General features: G+C 45.3%; 1 protein-coding gene across 1 annotated transcript; it reads right to left on the bottom strand.

The window, feature by feature from the left end:
- Positions 1-358: 358 nt before the first annotated feature.
- LOC119367779 lies at positions 359-1,952 on the bottom strand. The gene is made up of 3 exons (XM_037633187.1): positions 1,691-1,952; positions 745-1,009; positions 359-637 (listed from the first exon to the last, which is right to left on the bottom strand). Exons 1-3 carry the CDS (start codon positions 1,817-1,819, stop codon positions 621-623), a joined length of 411 nt encoding a protein of 136 aa, XP_037489084.1. The 5' UTR covers positions 1,820-1,952; the 3' UTR covers positions 359-620.
- Between the last annotated feature and the right edge of the window lie 206 nt (positions 1,953-2,158).

The raw sequence follows: 2,158 nt of genomic DNA, 5'->3' as shown, positions 1-2,158 counted from the left end.
AATTTTGTGCTGTAATATTCGGGAAAAAAAGTTAATGCAACACATGGTTTTGGTAGGATTTGATTGAGTTAATACATAACATAGTTTTAAGTAGGACAGAGAAAGTAAAGCGTCGATTTAATTTAGATTATTCCACAAACAAGGGGGGACGAAACCACATTTGATAACCTACAAACACCAACTCCCGTAGAGATACATAAGACAATCTATTTATGACTTTCGACAAAGCTGGGGTGCCATGCACACTTTTCTCTACAATATAATGCCATTAAGGAGACGCGAATTCAGTGTGCTCGATTTTTTCAGTAAGCCTGACTAATTTGATGATGGAGAGGCAAAACCATAGCACACACATACAAGCGCACGACCATATATTAGTGTGAGAAGGCATATTACAAGAGCACAGTAGTACACACATGAGAGGACCCATGTCCCAACTAGGTAGACACACACAAGCTCTAACATAACAGTAGCTTAATAATTAGTTAAGCTGATGATCGCTGGACTGACCATCTTCTCCACCCAGTGAAATAACGATGATGAAGCATGCTATTATGAGGTAGCTAGCTGTACATTTTATTTATATCTCATCTCACACCAGTCTCTCTTTCCTGCTAGTGCTAGTAGTAGAGGGAACCTGGGAAAAAAACGGGTTCAGTTAGTCAAAACGTAGAGACAGTCAATACTACTACTAGTACTTTAGGAAAGGGATGGTACGTGAGAGGTAGGTTGAGATGGACCGACCTTGCCACCACTCACCCCGGGTGGCTGCCGATGTGTCGCCGTCTTCCTTGTGCTTGGGTGCCGGTGCGGCAGCGGCGGCCGGATACTGCCGCTGAGATTCGGCGCCGGCGTAGAAGTCCCGGCCGCCATAGTGGACGGAAGAGGAGCCGAAGTAAGGCGACTCGGGTGAACCCCCGTGCTGCTTTCCTTGCTGCTGATGCCCTGCCGACGATGATTTATTCCCAGCGGCTGCTGCTGCCCGGAGTGACGCATCTTTCCCCGTCGCCTGCCATTACCAATATATATATGCACACGTAATAAGCACGTGGTTGACCAATTAAGCAACCAAAAATATCACACACGTGCTGAACAAATGCCCCTCTGATAGTACTATGTATGTACATGAAGTATATGCACCGTAGTCCGTAGACGATATAACACCACCAGTCCATTGTTTTGGATCATATCGTCATGCATGTACAAAAAAAGGTACATGCATGCATGAGGATAAACTAATGAGTAGATTACTAACTAGCTAGTGTAGTACCAAGTGACATACTACATATACGTACTGTGATTTATATGCGTACGTGTTTGATGTAAACAAAAGTGTTTACGTCTCGCATGAAGCGATATGCATGATCCATGTACCATGCTGATTTATTTATTTAATCCATGCTTTGACCATGCATTTTCTAGTAAAGAAATTGATCAATTTTTTTCTAAAACTAATAATCATCCAAAGTAGAAAATGAAAGAAACCTATTGGAATTAAAAAAAATGGCAAACCATGGACTTGGAGCTAGTGGTAATTTTGGTGGGTGAGAGGGACGTTGTACACATGCATGTTCGCCCTTTTTTCGGCAGAAGAAAAAAATGAAAGAAAAGAAAGTTTGAACTGAAGGCGAACGCACACACAAAATTAAGATCGAAGATTAAGCTGGAAAGTATTAAGATGCATATATACCCCGGATGGAGTTGGGAAGACGGTGCTGAAGTAGCCGGCGGAGGAGGCGGCGGCGCCGTCCTTGGGGCCGAAGAGGTCGTCGACGATGGAGCTCCCAGCCGCAGCAGTGGGCTTCTTCTTTCCGTCCATGCCTGGGATTTGGCTAGCTGAAGGATGTAGCTACTAGAGAGAGAGCTAACTAGGTAGTAGAAGATTTGGCTACTGCTCTGTAGTGACTCACCCTATAGACTTGAGCTGGCGTCGGTTTCAGTTGCTACCTGCGTTGCTGCGGTTGTGCTGATATTGACGAGCCCTCGGCCGGGCTTTTAAAGGCGCAGGCGGCTTGGGACTTGGCACTGACGCTGGTTGCTGTGCACAGATGGTCGGTCGCTCGTCATGTGTCCGATTTCAATCCAATGGTCCAGAGTAGTTGTTCCAGAATCATACTATTTCCATAACCGGATCAAACGGTCCTGAGGCGACAAGTGC

Source organism: Triticum dicoccoides, chromosome 2B (genome assembly GCF_002162155.2).
Source record: "Triticum dicoccoides isolate Atlit2015 ecotype Zavitan chromosome 2B, WEW_v2.0, whole genome shotgun sequence".
Classification (NCBI taxonomy): Eukaryota; Viridiplantae; Streptophyta; class Magnoliopsida; order Poales; family Poaceae; genus Triticum; species Triticum dicoccoides.
This window is presented reverse-complemented; position numbering and strand designations above follow the sequence as displayed.